General features: G+C 33.0%; 1 protein-coding gene, 1 long non-coding RNA gene and 2 pseudogenes across 5 annotated transcripts; 1 reads left to right on the top strand and 3 right to left on the bottom strand.

Annotated features, from left to right (window-relative positions):
- Positions 1-1,632: 1,632 nt before the first annotated feature.
- LOC147920563 (uncharacterized) lies at positions 1,633-2,894 on the top strand. 2 transcript variants are annotated; one of them, XR_015590430.1, is made up of 3 exons: positions 1,633-1,938; positions 2,256-2,671; positions 2,810-2,894. It is a non-coding gene; the product is annotated as an uncharacterized LOC147920563 (long non-coding RNA). The 2 variants fall into 2 exon arrangements; XR_015590429.1 differs by having other exon boundaries at positions 2,779-2,894.
- Positions 2,895-4,600: 1,706 nt separating this feature from the next.
- Positions 4,601-5,562, bottom strand: LOC147920562 (CLAVATA3/ESR (CLE)-related protein 41 pseudogene; annotated as a pseudogene).
- Positions 5,563-12,884: 7,322 nt separating this feature from the next.
- LOC104766405 (uncharacterized) lies at positions 12,885-14,016 on the bottom strand. The gene is made up of 3 exons (XM_087503108.1): positions 13,895-14,016; positions 13,368-13,816; positions 12,885-13,287 (listed from the first exon to the last, which is right to left on the bottom strand). Exons 2-3 carry the CDS (start codon positions 13,538-13,540, stop codon positions 13,050-13,052), a joined length of 411 nt encoding a protein of 136 aa, XP_087359234.1. The 5' UTR covers positions 13,541-13,816; positions 13,895-14,016; the 3' UTR covers positions 12,885-13,049.
- An 811-nt stretch (positions 14,017-14,827) lies between these two features.
- Positions 14,828-16,803, bottom strand: LOC147920561 (F-box/kelch-repeat protein At3g24760 pseudogene; annotated as a pseudogene). Of its 2 annotated transcripts, none has more exons than XR_015591615.1 (2): positions 15,445-16,803; positions 14,828-15,050 (listed from the first exon to the last, which is right to left on the bottom strand). The product of XR_015591615.1 is annotated as an F-box/kelch-repeat protein At3g24760 pseudogene, transcript variant X1 (transcript). The 2 variants fall into 2 exon arrangements; XR_015591616.1 differs by having other exon boundaries at positions 14,828-15,100; positions 15,445-16,797.
- Between the last annotated feature and the right edge of the window lie 961 nt (positions 16,804-17,764).

Genomic DNA, 17,764 nt, shown 5'->3' with positions numbered 1-17,764 from the left:
TTTTTCTTTCAGTTTTTCATAGACTAATTCTAGTTGAGCAATTTTTAATTAAATCTTAGTTTTGTTTAAATACATATCATAAATTATTTTTATGTGATATATTTTTCTGGATCTTTTTTGAGTAAATAATTTTAGTGATTAAATAAATTATACAAAAAGAAAGTAAAGAGATATATTGTAACGCTCCGACCGTCACCTCTTAGTGGGCCTCGTGTCTAATCCCAGTCTATGGGCCCATATTCTTTAAGTCTCACGTCGTCTCACTAGGTCTGTGAGCCCATCTATATCCGACGGCCGATTTGCTACGTCCGGGATGCTTTAAAAACTTGATACCGTCTGTAACGCCCCGACCGCCACCTCTTAGTGGGTTCCATGTCCAATCCCAGTCCATGGGCTCACCTTTCTTAATGGGTCTCACGGGCCTAGTGCATCCATATCCGACGGCCGGTTTGCTATGTCCGGGAGGCTTTAAAGACTTGTTACCGTCCCTACAAATCACCACATGATCTTTCCATGTGTTTTGTCCTCACTCGCAAAGTTCCAACAGTCACTTCCCGGAAGGTCACCCATCCTGAGACTACTCCAGCATAAGCACGTTTAACTGTAGAGTTCTCTCAGGACTCTTGACCGAAAAGATAAGTGCACTTTGGTGACATAGGAGGCTAAGTCAATTCTTTTAATTGTTTAAACCTCTCCGCAAGTCTCTGAAACTGGAGTGTCACACCGTCCCTACAAATCACCACATATTTCCTTGTGTTTTGTCCTCACTCACACAGTTTCGATAGTTACTTCCCAAAAGGTCACCCATCATAATACTATTCCAGCATAAGCACGCTTAACTGTGGTGCTCTCTCAGGACTCTTGACCGCAAATGTAAGTACACTTTGGTGACATAGGTGGTCAAATCAATTATTTTAAACCTCTCCGCAAGTCTCTCAAAACCGGGATGTCACACATATAGTTGGTTTAATGTTTATATAGACATTTTTTAGGGGGTGGTATAGAATAATGCTTGTACAGTGAAATATGAGTGGGTGTAAAAACACATTTTTAGTTATAAAATAGAAAAAGAAAAAGAAATTAAATTGATGTAAATAAGATGAAGGTCATACCGGTGGTTTGTATGTAAAAACATAATATGAAAAGTTGTGTAATCATATTTTAGGCAAGATTGAAAAACCATATATTTGAATTTCGGAAATAGTTGTAAAGATGAATATTTGCAAAAGTAGTGGTGATTGATAATTTTAATTTAGTAGATCATTATAATAATATTACAATAAATTTAAAATATAGAAATTTAAATTAGTGTATTAAGATAAAAAAAAAAGAAAAAAAACTATATTTATTTCCTAATGATAGAATCTAACTAACAACAAAAATATTATAATAAGTTTATTTGTAAAATTAATTTTATTCAAATTTTTAAAACTAGCACATCACATAGATCTTAATCTAGTATAATATATTACTAGTTAACGACTAAATGACCCATAGTTAACAAAAATTATCAGAAAAATTCTTTATTTGTGCCAAAAGTTGATTTTTATAACACATTAGTAATGACTAATAACCTTCCTAAGAGCATGATTACTGATCGATTCTCACTGGGTTTCTTTTGTTTTTGGGGCCCAAATAAATAATAAAAAATCCAAAATGGGTCCATTTAGCCGAGAATCGTTACTGCCGGAAGCATTCCGAGCAACACCCCAAGAACGATATGTGGCGTGACGAGAGTGGTTGGAAAATAAATATAAAACCGGGTTTTTTTTTTTCTCTCATTTCTTTTTTTCTTTCTTCCCGACTGTCTCTCTCCCTTCTCTCTTGTTTCCGCATGCGAGAGAAACGGCGATTGATGAAGAAGTCGGAGAAAACAATGGATTCTCGTCGAATCCATTGAAATTACCGGTGCAAACCCTAACGAATCGGAGAGAGAAGGTTCGTTTCTCATGTCTGATTGATTGCATGTTTTTCTTTTAGGGTTTCAGATTAATCGGATTGATTGTTAGGATTTCGGATTAATCCGATTAGAGTTTCTTTCTCTTCCTCTTCTAATTGTGTTGATTCGTTTCTCTTCCTCTTCTAATTGTATTGATTCGTTCCTCTTCCTCTTGTAATTGTGTTGATTTGTTTCTCTTCCTCTTGTAATTGTGTTGATTCGTTCCTCTTCCTCTTGTGTTTGTCTATTAAATCAATTGGTTTCTAGTTTTACTCATCTAAAATTCTTAATTTGGAATGTTTTTTTTGGTTTGCAGTCAAATTAACAAAGATGTGGTTGCTTCCGTTGGAGAAGAAGTAAAAGAAGAAGCTTTGATTGGAAACGAACCGTCACAGAACGTTGATGATGTACTGTTGGCGAAGTCGGAGTTGAGTGATTTCACATACGAGGAGGATCAATGGGTGACATATGGGCATGCTACGATTCATATGACTCTGTATGTGAAGCTTTGGTGGATGGAACGGTGGTCATGGCAGAAGGAATTGGAGATGTGAAGGTGATGAAGGGACGGAAGAAGAAGACAATCGCTTATGTGATTTCTGTGCCTCAGATGAATTCAAGAGGCTGCTCATTCAAATCGGGAGAACATGGTGAGTGCATTGTTCGTGATCGGAATGGAGCAGTGTTTGGATGAGAGAGGATTGTCTATTCGTTTGCAAGTGGTTGGTGAAGGTAATCTCACCTCTTAAGAAAGCTATGCTCTTTTCACAATTTGGTACTAGACCACTTAAGTCGTATGTGGACGTATAAGTCATGGTTGGTGTATTCTCAAAAACCAGCTGGATCGATGAGCTAATGAGGCTGTTGCAGGACATGAAAGTTGAAGGAACCAGGCTTGATGCGAGGCTCTACACCTCAGCTTTGAATGCTTTGCGTGATGCTGGTCTCAATTCCCTTTGACTGTGTTATGTGATTTCCCCTGCAGCCCCCTGTTTCAAATCAGATTGTGGTAGTATAGCGTTTTGCGGTTACTTTTGCAGGGTTCCAAAGATCCAAACTACACAATGTATTCAAAACCAGAAATTGGAGAACAAAGTCTAATTGGAGATCCTTGTTTTTGTTTTGTTGTTGTATTGATATTAGACCACAAGAACAAATTGAAACTAAACATATTGAATAATTGTTTTGTCATTTTTAGATAATTAAAATTTGATAATTAATAAACATAAATTTTAAAATTATTATTTAAATGCTTGAATAATTTTCTTTGGGGTTCTCTACTAATAGGATGATTTTGCATTAGTTCTTTAAGAGTTACTTTACTTAATTTATGATTATTTATATAATAAATTAATGTGAGAGTAACTTTGATGGGTTACTCCACTAATGATGGTCTAAGGTTAAAATTCGCTTATTAAAGTACATTTTTCTTAAATCTAATATTAGAATGGAAAGAGAATCTGAATTTGTCTACATCTTTAGCTCTAAATAGTAATGTCGTCTCTTATTATTGAGAAAATATCTGGCTGGATTTTCGTTTATACTTTTCAATATTTACCTGAATTAAGTGTTTTAATGATTAACTTAATATAATTTATAACGCTCGTTATTTTACAAAAAAAACTTTTCGAATTAACTTGGCTAAGTTCACTCCTAAAAATTCATAGCACTCTCTTATATATGTCTATGTTTGATATTGTTGTGCATATGCATTCTGTATGTAACAATACACATTCTTAAAATGTAACAACTGTGAGGCGTATAACTTGGATATATGCACGTACGATCAGTTCAGTTCTAATTAAAAAATAATCCTCTTTTTTTTTTTTTGTAAATTTCGAAAAGCAGAACAAAGTATATATTTGATATTCAATCAAAATCGTAGCTCCGTAAATAAACATAAGGAAACCAAGGCCGTTAACAAATACAATATACACGAAAAAAAGAAAGAAAGAGAAGAAAAGTGGAACATCATAAAGCAAATGATTGATGGCATATAATTCAACAACAAGGAAATGATACGATTATAATTTTCAAATCATCACTTTTTCTTATTTAGCTTTTGGTTTTTCTTCTGGGACACTGTGCTTTGACAAGACAAAAAGCTATGTTAGGAAGTGATTCTTGTCTAATAATTATGCTTCTTCTCTTCTACAGTCCCATGTCGTTCAACCCAACGAAAGAAAAAGCTGATCCACATTTTTTTGGATATATGCTTTTACAGTGAAAAAAAAGTACAAAAAAAAAAAAAAAATCATTGAAAAAAAATAAATGGGGCTTCACACTTCTGTGTCGAATCGTACAGCGTATTACCGGTTGGTATGTATGAATATATCGGAGGGTCCATATAGTAACATGAATTATTGTTATTATTTAAAGATTATTATCACTTTTTCCGGTAGAAAAGAAAATTACTTTAGATAATTGATATCGGATATAGCTGTTTTGCATTTTCTTTTCAAGATTTATATTCAGAAAGGAGACAGTTTTGTCCGGACAAAACGAGATCCAACAATTATTTGGGAAATGCCTCGAGATCTTCAATGTCATTCACTTAGTGTTACAAATAGGGTCTTTTGGTCAATGGTCCAAGTTTTATACTAATGATTTAACTATCATTAGATAAATCTAACAACAAAGGATTCTATATGCACCATATGCTTTTGCGAAGGAAATATATAAGAGGTGGCTACATACACACAAGTGAACCATTTAGAGTATATCTCTTCTTTACAACTCTAACTTCAAAACTTAAAAGATGGAGGAAGCAATATTAAAACGAACTAAAGATTTAAAAAGGAAATGGAAGGGTACCAAATTGATTGATCCAAAGATATATATACCAAATCCATGATAATTCATAGCCAAAAAAAACAAAACAAAATCCATAATAATTAAGCTTCTCTCTAATCTCCATCGATCCGAAGCTTCCCCAATATACATATAATATTGATCTATAATAACTTATCCTTCAAACTCACCGGTAAAACCAGATGTGCCAACTCACCTAGTTGGAAATAGGGTTTGGACCACTAGGAACCTCATGAGCATCATTTCCAAACTCTCTCCTTCTAGAAGTGCGGCTGTGTCGTGTGCGAGCGTTTGGATGTAGATCCATTGTTACTGAAGCTGAAACCGAAGGTTCAAGGAGAACCCTCTTAAAAGGAGCAACCGTAGATGTGACCTGAGGACGAGTCATGGGGATTGTAAGGGTAATGAAGAGAAGGAAAGATAAGAAGATGAGGAGAAGGAGAAGAGCATGAGCATGTGATGATTTGGTATTGGTTTGGTCAATTGATGTTGCCATGCAATTTAGAAAAAGAAACCACCCCCCCAAGATCCCAAGAGGGTTCAATATCCATTAACCAGCCACGAACAACTTGAAAGCTGGTCAGAGCCGCGTGATAAGCAAAAAAAAAGGAAGAAAGAATAAGATGAAACAAAAGAGAGAGAGTTCTAGTAACTAAGAAGAAGAATGAGCTTGAGATAAAGAGAACAAATAAAAAGAAGGAGAAGAGAGAGAGAGAGAGGTTTTCAAATTTTCACACTCGTGAATATTTGATTGATAAAGTAAACCAAACAACGTATGCTAAAAATTAAAGATGTATGCAGAATAGTCACGAGTTATATAATTTACCAAAAGCACCCTGCAAGCATCATATCGCCTGGAGTGAATGGACATATATGGTGAATTCAGATTAGGGTTTGAACAACGCTGAGACAAAACATTTTCCTAATTTTCTTTGGGATGGATATTACTGTTTAGCCCCTGAAAAGACATAGAATTGTCGGTAGGCCTGCCACTGTGGAACGAGCAATCTCAACGAAAAGGACAAAGCGTGTAGTGGTAATTGGGTCATTATGCGCGAATCTTAAAAAGCTTAGACAAAAAGCAAAGGTGATAAAATAAAAATCAAAGGAGAGGAGGTGGAAGAAAGCAGGGTTCTTGCTTTCTTTTCTCTTCTTTTAATTTTACATTTCTTTTCATATTCTCTTTTTCCAAGAAGAATATTTCTTTGACTAATGTGACAAACACCAATTGTACATCAACGTGTATCAAATACTAGTCAAAGTAGAAAAATTATTGTTTATAATTAAACTATGCTTATTTTTTCATTATGGATGAAAGTCAAATTATACCCTGTTTGTTTATACTATGATATGATATACCTGAAATGTGATGAATGATAATGAATTGACACACTTTGAAAAAATGAGGACAGTAATACAGGAGAATAAAACAGTATTTGGTTTAAAAGTTTTTATAAAAAAACATTAAATTGAAATATGTAAATTGATTGTATTTGGTAGATATCACAATTTTTCTAATGGACAATAGAATAAAAAGAATTGGATCCTTAAAACCCAATGCCTTTTTTTTTTTGCATGATGTCAATGATACATATATACATGTATGCTGTTTAAATGTTAAAGAATCATATATACATAGATGTCTACTTTGGTACATTTTGGTAAAAGTTTATTTTTATACATTAGCTTAAAACAAATAATAGGATTGATTGAATAAGAGTAAGCGTCTAAAACAAAAAAGGGCGGTGATGACGGCCATTAGTGTATGGAAGAAGCAATCATCCGGTGATGTCTTTCGTGCTATATCTACTATCACTAAAATGTTAAGAAGATAGAATAATATTCGATTTGGTAGACAGAGGAACAATAAACAATACTATTCGAGTATGGGAGAGAGACTGTGCATGTCTCCGTTACGTGGATTGCATGGGTCCCTTCACTTTCTCGGAATGATACCAACGAGAACGATTGTACGTCGTGGTCATTTTCGTCATTTAGCCTTCGTCTCTATGTTTTCTTTATTTCATACTGCATTGTTTGTTGCCATGCCATTCACATTGACAACAACTGACAAGATTCCAATTACACGGTACACATAAGGTTAACCTGCAACTATACCTATATTTGTAGATAAGTATGTACTTATAAATTTACAGATTTTATAATAGTAAACATAAGTTATTATGAATGTAATTAAGTATAAATATTGGTGAAAAGTTTTCTATCCTATAGAAAAGTGGAATGTTGAAAACATATAAAAGACGAAATCGTTTGATTATATAAAGGTAGCAAATATAATTCAGTTGTTGTGCACGCATAAATATAACTACAGTCTCGGCACAAATTTATGATGTGAGTACATGTACATATTCCATTTCTAACTTTGAGACAACATCTAGTTATATATTGACTTTCGTAACAAAAGAATATATATTTAGAAAAATTAACAAAATTACAAAGATAAAACTTAGGTCCACGAACATATATGAGAGTAATTCTGAATCGTTGATGAAAGAAAGTTTGATGTACTAGAAACAATTAACTCATGCATGCACCTCATATATTATTTGTGCTTGACTCAAGGCTTTTTAAAAGTCTCTGCACATGCTCGTTCCAGTAAAATTATCTCACCATTTGTCCCTATGTTTCATAGACAATAATTTGGTAGTGTATATAGCTAGATATGTTCTCTAGGTTATTACATGATTAATTTGTAGTTTTAAACTTTCTTTAGTGTAATATGTCATCATAATTAGAAAAACTGTTATGGATGTCGATAGATTTATATATATTTTCACTAAAAGATGTATAGTTAAAACTTAAAACATAGATATATCATATCCATCTATCTATGTATGCAAGCGTGCGCGTATGTAAAGATTGTTGTAAGGAGGCCACCACCAAATGGGTGGTATCGATAAGTCATATTTTACTTCAACATTTAGCGAAACGCATGAAGAGCTAAAAGATTGGTCCTATCGTGATCTCCCATTTCTAGACAAACTTTTTATCTTTACTTTTTTTATCTACTTTTTTTTTTTTTCTTTTACCTCCGAAGCTTTACGCATATTTCTTTCCACCATGTATCTTCCATTTATTTTATAATGATTTTTTCTTCTTCTTTCTTCTGTCCACCAATCGTTACAATCAAGTCACACTTTAAAGTTGTTTGATTTGGCTCTTTGAAAAAATCGTCCACACTCGAAAATCTTCGGGGCAATCAGATGACTCGCAACAAGATATTTCAACTACGTAATACTTAAAGAGTTTTATTTAAGGTTATTTTGTTATGTTTTCTTAATTAATTGAACTACTAAGGAGGAGAAATTAAAAGCAAAGATTATATTAGAAGCAATGATAAAGTTTTCTCTACGTAAAATGACAGATTTTCGTCGTGAACAAAAGGACATCATATCTATGATTTGTAGTGTAGCTTTCACCAGTCAATTTGAAAAATGTTAGGGAAAATATGGGGTCCCGTAGGCTTCCACTACACTCCAACCAAACCAAACCAAAACAGTTTTATCGCAATTATTTTACAATGATGGCATGTGATGTGAAACAGAAAAGTAAGATGTTTTATGAAATTTTGAACCTAAAATAAAATGAGAAGATTTTGCAACGATATGTTTTCTCTAGATTATGGAGTATTGGCTTTATTCTTGACAATGATGCTTCATCAGAAAATTTTAAAAAATGAAAAAAAGTTAGCTGTATATAGATAATAATGTTGGCTTTGAAGTAACATAAAACTTATAAACCATTTTTTATGAAGTAACTTGAATATTCAATCATTTATACAAGAAGACTGTATGTAAGAAACAAAAGGTCCATGGTTATTATTATTATTATTATTTTTTAATTCTTTAATAACTAAGAAGTTTTGCATCTAACCTTGTATATCCCTTAGGCTCGAAGCCAGAGTGAGTTATATGGTCATCACAAGAATTGGTATCATGCGAAAATGGATGAATGAGAAATTGAAAAGATGGACAACTTTTTCACCCCCTTTGATGCTTTATCTTTGTATAAAGCTTTGCATGATTGGTTAGTCTTATAAGAAGTTTTTCAATTAAAGTATATATATATATATATATATATATACACTAAGATTTAACCCGTGATTTTTTTTTTTTTTTACATATAGTGATGTTAGATTTGTAGGCTTTCTTGTTTATTATGAAAGTTATATAATCTGAATTTCTAATATTTTTAGATTTGTCCCAAGTTATATGTGTAACTTGGTAATTTAATATTGTGCATACACATTTAGAGCTAGCTAGAAGTGTCAAAAGAGATTAACACTATCATCTTACATCGAATTAATGTTAATTCTAACATATTCCACCGTATCATCTGTGAACTCTTAAAGTTTATTTTATCAAGATAATTTTTTTTACCACAATTAAATATATGTTTTGTAGAAAATTTGAATTTTAATATTATAATTTTAATTAAGGTAAAATATATTTTACAACCAATTATTTTATTAAAATATCTTATTTGTCTTTTTAATGATATATCTTGTTTTTTAAATAACTAAAAATTTGTCATTGTTGTTTGTTTTCTCTTATATATTCTTGATTATAATCTCTTAATATTTTTTATTTGTTTATGGTTTCTCTTATTTAGGGAGAGTTTAGTTATGGTTTAATAATTATGAGAGTTTATTGGAACGCTCATGTTTTAGGTTATTATTAGTCCGATTTGTGGACAGTTCGAGGTTAGGACAATTATTTGTGAATATGTAGGATTTTCACCCACATGATGTTGTTACTTCTTTTTACCAAGACTGAAAACGAGCTGAAGTTTCATCACTCTTTTAAAAATTGAAGTTTTTACCATGAGGAGCTATTGACATGATTTGTCCGTCCTTTGATACGTTTTCCACGACATATGTGTTATGTTTTATGATTGCAAAGTTGGAATGGACAGCAAGATGTGTATCATACGAACTAACTATTATGGATCATCAAAGTCCGTTATTGAAGTGAACCCGTGAAGTCCAAGCCAAAAAATATTCTAGAAGTCCTAGTGTGGTAAGGATTAAGAGATTTAAAATTTTTACTTATTGATGTTTATCAATTTTCTATTCTAATTAGGTTAAATATAAGTTAGCCTATATTGTATCAATTCTCTTGAGATAAATAACACACAATTAAGAGTTTTGCCCAAATCATGTTCGCTTAATTCTACATATATAATTTATATTAGCACTTGGATTTAGTCTTTTAGTGTTTTTTTTGTGAAACATTTCATATTGTTTAATGTTCCTTAGATGGTTATTTCATATTGATTCTTAGTTACATGTGTTTTCTTTGAAAAAAATATTTTCTTTGTTCTAGATAAAATTGAAGATTTTTTGGCATCTTCTCAAAATTACATCAAAGACCATTCCAAAGGTGAACCAAATTCCTCATAATGTGACATAACTAAACTAAGTAGGAAGATGTGGAGATACCAAATGCATTTCAATGCACTAAATGCATATGAAGGAAATTAAATAGTGGATTATAGTGGAAATTAAATGGGTCATTTGTATTTTTAGTACGTTTTAGAAACAAAATTAAAGAAGTAGTATGTTTACTATTTGAAATTATAGAAATAGCTGTAGGACCCATGTGAGAGATAGAGTTTGTGAGAGAGGGAGAAAATGTGAGAGGGTGAGAGAGAAATAGGGTATAAATATGGTGTATGAGAGAGAAATGGAGTATAAATATGGTGTATGAGAGAGAAGTAGGGTATAGATTTGGTGTATGAGAGAGGAAGTGGGGTATGGTATATTATTTTTTTATTTTACCATATCTCTTCTCTTCTATCATTAAAATATTTGTTAATAATTATATTTTTCTAAAACTTTTTAGAAATAAAATATTTTTATGATTTTTTCTTTATAATTTGATATGCATTTTGTTTTATTATTTTAAAATATATATTATATCACAACTGATGTATATGATTGTGATGTAAAATTTTGGTTTTTAATCCGTACACTGCATGCCTTTTAATCCGTACATTGGATAGTTTTGATTTATACATGTTTATGGCTGGATGGTTTTCAGCACTAACTTGATTTCAAACCAAAGTTATCTACAACATTTATTACATATCAATTCCAACAAAAAATTTGTATAATTAAAAGCATCCAGCAATGAACGTGTATAGATCAAAACCATCCAGTGTACGGATTAAAAACCATCCAGCAAAAAATGTGTGAAGAACAATCATATGCATCAGTTGTGATATAAAATATATTTAAATCATAAACAAAATGTATATCAAATTATAAAGATCTGAACAAAAAATAGAAAAAAATATTATATTATCAAGTATTTAAGTAACTAAATATGAGGAAGTATAATAAAAAAAAATTATTATTATATTATTTTTTCCTTTATCTCTCGCACTCACGTTTACTCCCTCTCTCACATGGGTCCTACACCTATTTCTATAATTTTAAATAGTAAACATACTACTTTTTTAATTTTGTTTCTAAAACGTACTAAAAATACAAATAACCCATTAAATAATGCATATAAAGTCAATTGTAAGAGCGCACAAGGAGCCAAAGATAATGGAGATTATATAAAAATTTGTTGAGCATGTTTATGAAGTTCAAATGGTGGTGACAAACTTGAGACAAGAGTTTTAGACAATCTCAAATAAAAATGATCGAGATATGATAATTGTAATGGACGGATTATTGACCTAATTTCTTTGTCTTTCCAAAAAAAATAATCTAATGGATTTTACTAGGATTTAACCGGCGGTACACCGCAGGACAATATTTTTAATTTTAAAATTTTAAAATTTATATTATTATTTTATTATTGTTTTATTAATTTTAAAAATATAAAATTTTACAGGTATTTGATATAAGTATTCAAAGTATAGGATTTTTGTAGTGTTTTCAAGGTTTTAACCTGTGTGGTATATGTAGAGTCTAGTAATACATTTATCTGCTTGTACACATCTAAAATTGTTTTAAAAAAAAACAATTCCACTTAACTCCCTATATAGGATTAATGTCAACCCGTCTCACCAAAATCAAATTAAATTTTTGCGTAAAAAAAAATAATCAAAATAAGTTTTTTTATCAAATTTAATTATGTTAATTGTTTTACCAAATTAGCATACTTATATAGTTTATAATTTTTCCATGTCAATATATATAGTTTATGATAATTAATAGAATTTTAATTTTTTTGGTAATTCCTCAAAAAATAAAAAATATACCAAATTATATGGGGGTTTTCAACATATTTAATGTGACATTTTATAATTAGATTTTCGGTTTAGGAAATTTATTAATGTTAATATAATTATGGATATTGTAAACTTTTGTTATGGAAAATTTGTTGTATATTATTTAAATTTGAAAGATTCTAGCATCCATAAAAATAGTTTTGGAGATTTAATGGGTTAAAACTTTAATGGGTAGAGTTGTTTTTGGAAAAATCGGAATGTATAGATGTTGTTAAGATTTTATGGCAATAAATGTAACAAATGTTGGTCAATTTAAGAAAGTTTAGTATTTGAGTTTCTCTGCAATGTTATTTATGGAATTGTTTTAGGGGTTAATGTTGTAAAAAAAAATTAAATAATTAAAATTTAAAGGGCATAAACCAAAATATACTTCAAAAATGTTAATATAGATTATTACTATTATTTATCATATAGTACACATGCAGCTAATATACTAAATCCGAAATCATAGTGCACAACACATGCAGCTAATATACGTGCATACATTATGAGAAAACAAATGCCCATAAAATTAAATGGAGCTTTTACATGGCTCTCTCTCGTCACCAAATCATATGGAAAAAAATTAAACTTCACTACTCTTTACACAGATGACGTTAAAGGGAACGAATACCAATTTTTATCTCAGACTAAACAAACTTGATTGAAAACTTCTTTCCCTCTCTTGTAAACTTGAAGCTTTTGTGTAAAGCTTAATTAGTTATACAGAACACTTGAAAATAAACCCTTTTTGCTTAATTCAAGTGCTCGGTTTAGTGGGCGTAACCGCTGGTAAGAAGCATGCGTATAACTGAAGAATTACACCTTCCAAATCCTTAGGGAAAAGGATGACACCGTCGATGACTCGCTCGCACACCAGACATATCTGTAGTTCGTAGTTAATTAATATAATTAAGGCACCCATATAATGATATCAAGTTTGCTTCTTGCTAATATGATACTTTTAGGATGCATCATCGAATAATTCATATTAATTCGTTAGCATCAAGAAGTCACTAGATAGAAATTAACAGATGAATTTTGGGTTCAATCATTAGTTACTCGAGGTCGGCGACGCCTTCCCCGGCTGCTGCAAAATCATCTCCTCCGCGTTCACATCTTCATAGGTAGCATTCAAAGATGAACTCATCTTATCCTGGATCTCCGGACCGGCTTCCTCATTGTTTTGAAATAACACATGCTGTGATTTAGACCACGGCTTTGAATGTCTGGAAGCCCTGCGCTTTGAATGAGGAGGTCTACGCTGCTGGCTGCAGTACAGACCTTGAACCCTGACAGAAATATTGACTTGATAGCATCAAGAAGTTTAATAGAGAGAGATATACAAATGAGTTTTGGGTTCAATATTTACTCGAGGTTGGCCTCTGCCTTCACATCTCCATCGTTCAGAGTCAAAGTCATCTTATTTTGGATGTCACGACCGGCTTCCTCGAGCAAGCGTATATATTTCTCGTGGGCGGTAACTATCGCCTCCTCGTCTGAGTCACTCAAGAATACCGTGGATGCTATCGGCTCCACCACCATCTTCGCTGCAGGCTGCTTCGGAATCTTCACCTCCACCTCTGCCTGCTTCACATCTCCATGGCTAGCATTCAAAGCTGAACGCCTGAACGCATCATTTCTTGGATCACAGGACGGGCTTCCTCGAGCAAACGAAAAAATTTCTCGTGGGCGATAAGCATCCCCTCATCGTTTTGATATAACACATGCTGTGGTTTGGACCACGGCTTTGAATGTCTGGAAGCCCTCCGCTTTGAATGAGGAGGTCTATGATGCTGGCTGCGGTACCGACCTTGAATCCTGAGAGAAATATTGATTTGATAGCATCAAGAAGTTGATAGAGAGAAATCTATAGATGAGGTTTGGGTTCAATATTACTCGAGGTTGGCAGCCAAATCCTGTGGTTTTGACCCCTCGGCTGCTGTCTGCTGAAAAATTATCGCCTCTGCCTTCACATCTCCGCTGCTAGCGTTCAAAGTCGAAGTCATCTTACCCTGGATCTAAGGAAGAAAAAATTAGTCACATAACACAAATACATACAACTTAGGAGACAAACAAACCTGAAAAGCTGATAAAAACAACATCACTCAAACTTGAGATTTACATTTCTTACATGAAACAATGGGAGAAACTAGATGACATAAACAGGTTTTGAAACAGCACCACATTAGAACATCAGAGAATGTAGGGATAAAAATCAACAGAGAGAAAATGGAGAATGAAGAGAAGGGCATCCTAATATTCTTGAAGAAGAGAAGTCTAAAAGGACCAAGTTATCTCACAAAATGCAGACAACGCGTTATTAAATCACAGTATAGAGAGAAACACAAGAATAACTCGGGATAAACATCTAAAGAGACCAAGCTTTCTAACTTAAACCAGTCACAGAACATAAATATTAAAACCTAGGAGGAAACAAACAAACAAGCCTCAAAAATCAAGAGATAATACATTTCAATAATCATTTGTGACTCAATGTGTATGACATTAAGATTAAGTCAATATCCTTTATGATTGTACATGAAACAATGATTGGGAGGTTATATAATATATACAGGTTATTACAAGGTTTGATAGGAAAGAGATATAAGAAACGAGAAAGCAGAGAAAACAAAACCCACATAACTCAGTGACTGACTCAATGATGTTTACAGAGAAAATGTCATACAGAGAAATCTCCATAGTAAACACTGACGAACACAGAATCACGAGAAATTACGCAAAATCAGGATTCTGTAATACAGAAAAAGCGAACGCGAGAGAGAGTATCGTACAAACCGGCGAGAAATCCGGCAAGAGCAAGAAAAGGAGTGGAAAAATGATATATTCCATTCCCTTATTAGAACGTATCACAATGTTAGCTTGCTTTGGTACAAGAAACTGTGAACTTTTATAGTTTTAAAGTACACAATACAGAAAACAGTAGAAAACAAAGAATTAACATAACATTTACGAAGAATTCGAATCCAGTTTACAGCTAATTACACACCCCATTTATTTTTTCTCCTCTCTTCTTCTCCTCTTTACATTATCTCTGCCAAGTCACAAGGTATGACGAAGTCATTAGTAGTAGTACACCATAAACTGTACCAAAAGAACTCATCAATGCTTGCCAGCTTTGGCTCAAGAAATTGTTAACACACATTCACTAAGATTGGATTCTAAATAGCTGACCCTGCAGCACGAAGATTCAAATGTAATTCGGTTTCTGAATCTCTCTATCTAAGCCCTAGTGAAACCAACACACAGAATGTTCATTATCCCTGTACTATCACTAAAACAACAAAGGCTATATAATAAGTGACAACGTCGTCAATGACATTTTCATCTAACACCGGTGAAAACTTCTCCTAACAAGCGGTATTACAATGATTCTCAATCTACTGTAATTCAATCAAATGAGAGAGATAAGGTATGGATGATCATACCAGTGGCATGAGTAAGCATAAACTCAAACGCGGATCAAACCACCAATCTGAGCATCCTCGGGGTGGAAAACATCGCTAATAGATACAGTAGAGCAGAAACTAACAACTTTATGAAACTTATTAACAGGAGAAGGCAAACGAGGCACTCTTCTCCAACTACACTTGCCATTCTCACCACCAATCTCACAAACACAAGCTGGAAACTTCTTATGACAATCATCATTAAACACATAAACAAGATTCCCAGAGCCAACACATTTCAAACTCCTAAACTTGTTACTATCCTCTTCCTCATCATCCTCATTATCAACTAATCCAAACAACAAATCCTCAGGCATAACCGCGATTTCGCTAAACTCCATAGAACCTTCTTCGATTCTCCATAGATTAAACGAGAAACCACACATCCCACCGAGAACAAGCATACCGTTACACGAATTCAAGAACGCAAACGAGAGTCCAGGTGGTTTAAGCGTTTGAACATCACTCCAGGTATAAGAATCCAAGCAAAACGACGAGATGAAGTAGGAATAGTTATCGAAAACGTAGAACCTTCTCCTAAACAGAGCCGAGGTTAGAGTCTGATGATCCTGACCAGATCTGAAATCAGCAGGGAGTGGTGTACAGAGCTCCCACGAGTCAATAACCGGATCGTAGATTTGTACAGCTAATCGTTCCTCGATATCGACTAATCCGCCGATTCGCGATGATCCACCGACGAGGATCAGCTTGGATGAGCCGGAACGAGCCGTGAAGACGCTTAACAGAGGGTTGATTCGAGGAAACCGAACAGGGGAAGTGAATCGCCAATTAGGTTTGAGGATCGGTGAGAAGGAGAATCGAGGAGCGGTGGTGAAGAGGAAGCGATCAGATCCGACGAGGTGATCGGAGGAAGAGGAGGAGGAAGGGAGACGGAGCCAGGAGTTGGAGAGAGGATCGAAAGCGAAGGATTGGTTGTGGAAAGAGCAAGTGTTGTGGATACCGAAGAGGAAGAGCCATGGTGATGATGAAGATGGAGGAGGAGGAAGAGAGGTTATGATTGAACGCCATAGCTTGGAGACGAGAGTGAAACGGACTAAGGAAGGGATTGGGAGATGGGAGAGGATTGATTCGGTTACGTCGGTGTTTAGTGTGTTGAAGGATGACGATGATTCGAATTCTGGATTGATGTCTGACATTTTTTTGAGTTCTCCTCTTTGTTGATTTCGTTGTTTTGGAGAAGACGAAGAAGAAGAAGAAGATGCAACGATGGAGAGAACGTGTGACCAAGAATTTCGGAGATGGAAAAGTGTACGGTTTTTACTTTTTATGAATTATTGCAAAAAATAGATAGCAAAGGTTTTTTTTCTTTCCAAAAATATTTTGTATTTTAGCCAGTAAAAGGCTTTTTCAAATGAATCTATAGTTAATTCCACTTATGATTATTAATTATTAATTATTTATTATTTATTAATTAATAATTAATAATTATAGGACTATTTTTTTATTGCAATTTCAATATATCCAATTTTATACTATTTATATTAATAAAAGAAAATAAATAAAAGGTTACCGGTAAATTGTAGCTGAGATTTTTGATGCAGGTTTGTTGGTTGTAGCCTTGTAGGTGTAGATTTTTTTTTTTTTAAAACATGATAAAATATTTAGATTTGTGCCAATTTAAGTTTTGTAAACTTGATTCATTTCACATCATTTATAAAAAACAATCTACTGATAGTTTTTTTTTTAAATCTTTTATTTATTTCTTATTTGATGCAAATTCAGGATTTAAAAAACTTGGTGAATCTATAGATTCTACCTAAATTCTACAGCAAAAAGAATATGGCTGTAGGATTTTCACCTGCTACAACTACAACAATCCATTCTTTTGGGTTGCATTTTAAAAACTTAAACGGCAACATGATAGATAAAACCGTAAAATTTTATGACTCTCGAAAACATGATTCGTAAAAATTTATGGCTTTAGAAAAAAATCAGAACGGTAGAAAAATAACATAAGGTCCAACCAATCACACCTAAAAAACAAATTTTAGTTATGTAAACTTTAGAAGTTGACAATATTTCAAATGCACCTTGAATGAATCATATACAAGTTTTTGCATTTTTTGCGATATGATTTTAACTTGCAAAGGTTTAAACACAAGTATTTAAACAAGATGGTTTAGAGTTGGTTGAGGATTTTTATCCTCGTGGTGGTTGAAAGAGAGGCAAATTATTCATTTTGGAGGTTTATACTTTATGATCTCACAAACTTGTATTATATTCCAAAAAGTGTTAACATTATATCCATAATTTATGCCGTATTTTATGCAAATTCTTT

This window comes from Camelina sativa, chromosome 19 (genome assembly GCF_030686135.1).
Source record: "Camelina sativa cultivar CO46 ecotype springtype chromosome 19, ASM3068613v1".
Lineage (NCBI taxonomy): Eukaryota > Viridiplantae > Streptophyta > Magnoliopsida > Brassicales > Brassicaceae > Camelina > Camelina sativa.
The sequence above is the reverse complement of the archived record's forward strand: the minus strand, read 5'-3'. Positions and strand labels throughout refer to the sequence as shown.